The 1,057-nt window shown below is 64.1% G+C and overlaps 1 protein-coding gene across 1 annotated transcript; it reads left to right on the forward strand.

The window, feature by feature from the left end:
* Positions 1-117: 117 nt before the first annotated feature.
* LOC122192570 (protein ADP-ribosylarginine hydrolase-like) lies at positions 118-600 on the forward strand (the record flags this gene model as incomplete). The annotated part of the gene is made up of 2 exons (XM_042893144.1): positions 118-343; positions 417-600. Coding segments are annotated over exons 1-2 (380 nt in total), but the record flags the coding sequence as incomplete, so codon positions are not given.
* Between the last annotated feature and the right edge of the window lie 457 nt (positions 601-1,057).

Here is a 1,057-nt window from a genome sequence, read left to right on the forward strand (position 1 = left end):
GGGTATTATGGGATATGATGGGGTATTATGGGATCTGATGGGGTGTGATGGGATCTGATGGGATCTGATGGGATCTGATGGGGTATTATGGGATCTGATGGGGTTTGATGGGATCTGATGGGGTTTGATGGGGTATGATGGGATCTGATGGGATCTGATGAGGTATTACGGATATGGGCTATGGGATGTGGGACATTGTGGGCTGTGGGACGTTACTGGATGGGGGACATGATGGGATGCGGGGTATTATGGGATGCCCCCAGGTACCCGCGCCCGGAGGAGCTGCCGACGCTGATCCGGGTGAGCATTGAGAGCGGGCGCATGACCCACCACCACCCCACAGGTGGGTGCTATGGGGCGGGGGGGGCGATGCCATCCAATGGGGCCGGCGCTCACCCCCCCTCCCCCCCCTACAGGATACCTGGGCGCCTTGGCCGTGGCGCTGTTTGGGGCGCTGGGGGTCCGCGGGGAGCCCCCCGAGGTGTGGGGAGCCGAGCTGCTGCGCGTCCTGCCCCACGCCTGGGATTACGTGGAGGGGGAAGGGGTGAACGTGGGGGACAACGCCGCTGCCTGGGGCTTCTTTGGGGACAGCTGGCGCCGGTGAGGGGCAGCGGAGGTTGGGGACATGGGGGTGATGGGGGCGTGGGGGGTTGGGGACATGGGGGGGGCAGGGGGGGATGAGGGGGGCAGTGGGGCAGAGTCCATCCCCGCCACCACAGCTCCCCGTGTCTGCAGGGACATCGGCGCTCCTGGTGCCACCCGTGTCCTTGCTGACCCCAACGTCCCCAGCGCGAGTCCCATTGCCCACAGTGCCCCCATCGCCCCCCTGCCACCACTGTCCCCACTCACTGTCCCCAAATGACCCCACTGCCCCCATTGCCTCCGTTTCCCCTAATGACCCCATTACCCCAAAGGCCCCCAATGCCTCCATTGCTTCCATTGCCTCAGTTTCCCCAAATGCCTCCATTGCCCCTGATGCCCCCAAATGCCCCCAAATGCCCCCATTGCCTCCATTGCCCCAAATGCCTCCATGGCCTCAGTTTCCCCCAGTTCCCCC

This window comes from Lagopus leucura, unplaced genomic scaffold (genome assembly GCF_019238085.1).
Source record: "Lagopus leucura isolate 7727_CA_CO unplaced genomic scaffold, USGS_WTPT01 31733-0_obj-0_obj, whole genome shotgun sequence".
NCBI classification, from domain to species: domain Eukaryota; kingdom Metazoa; phylum Chordata; class Aves; order Galliformes; family Phasianidae; genus Lagopus; species Lagopus leucura.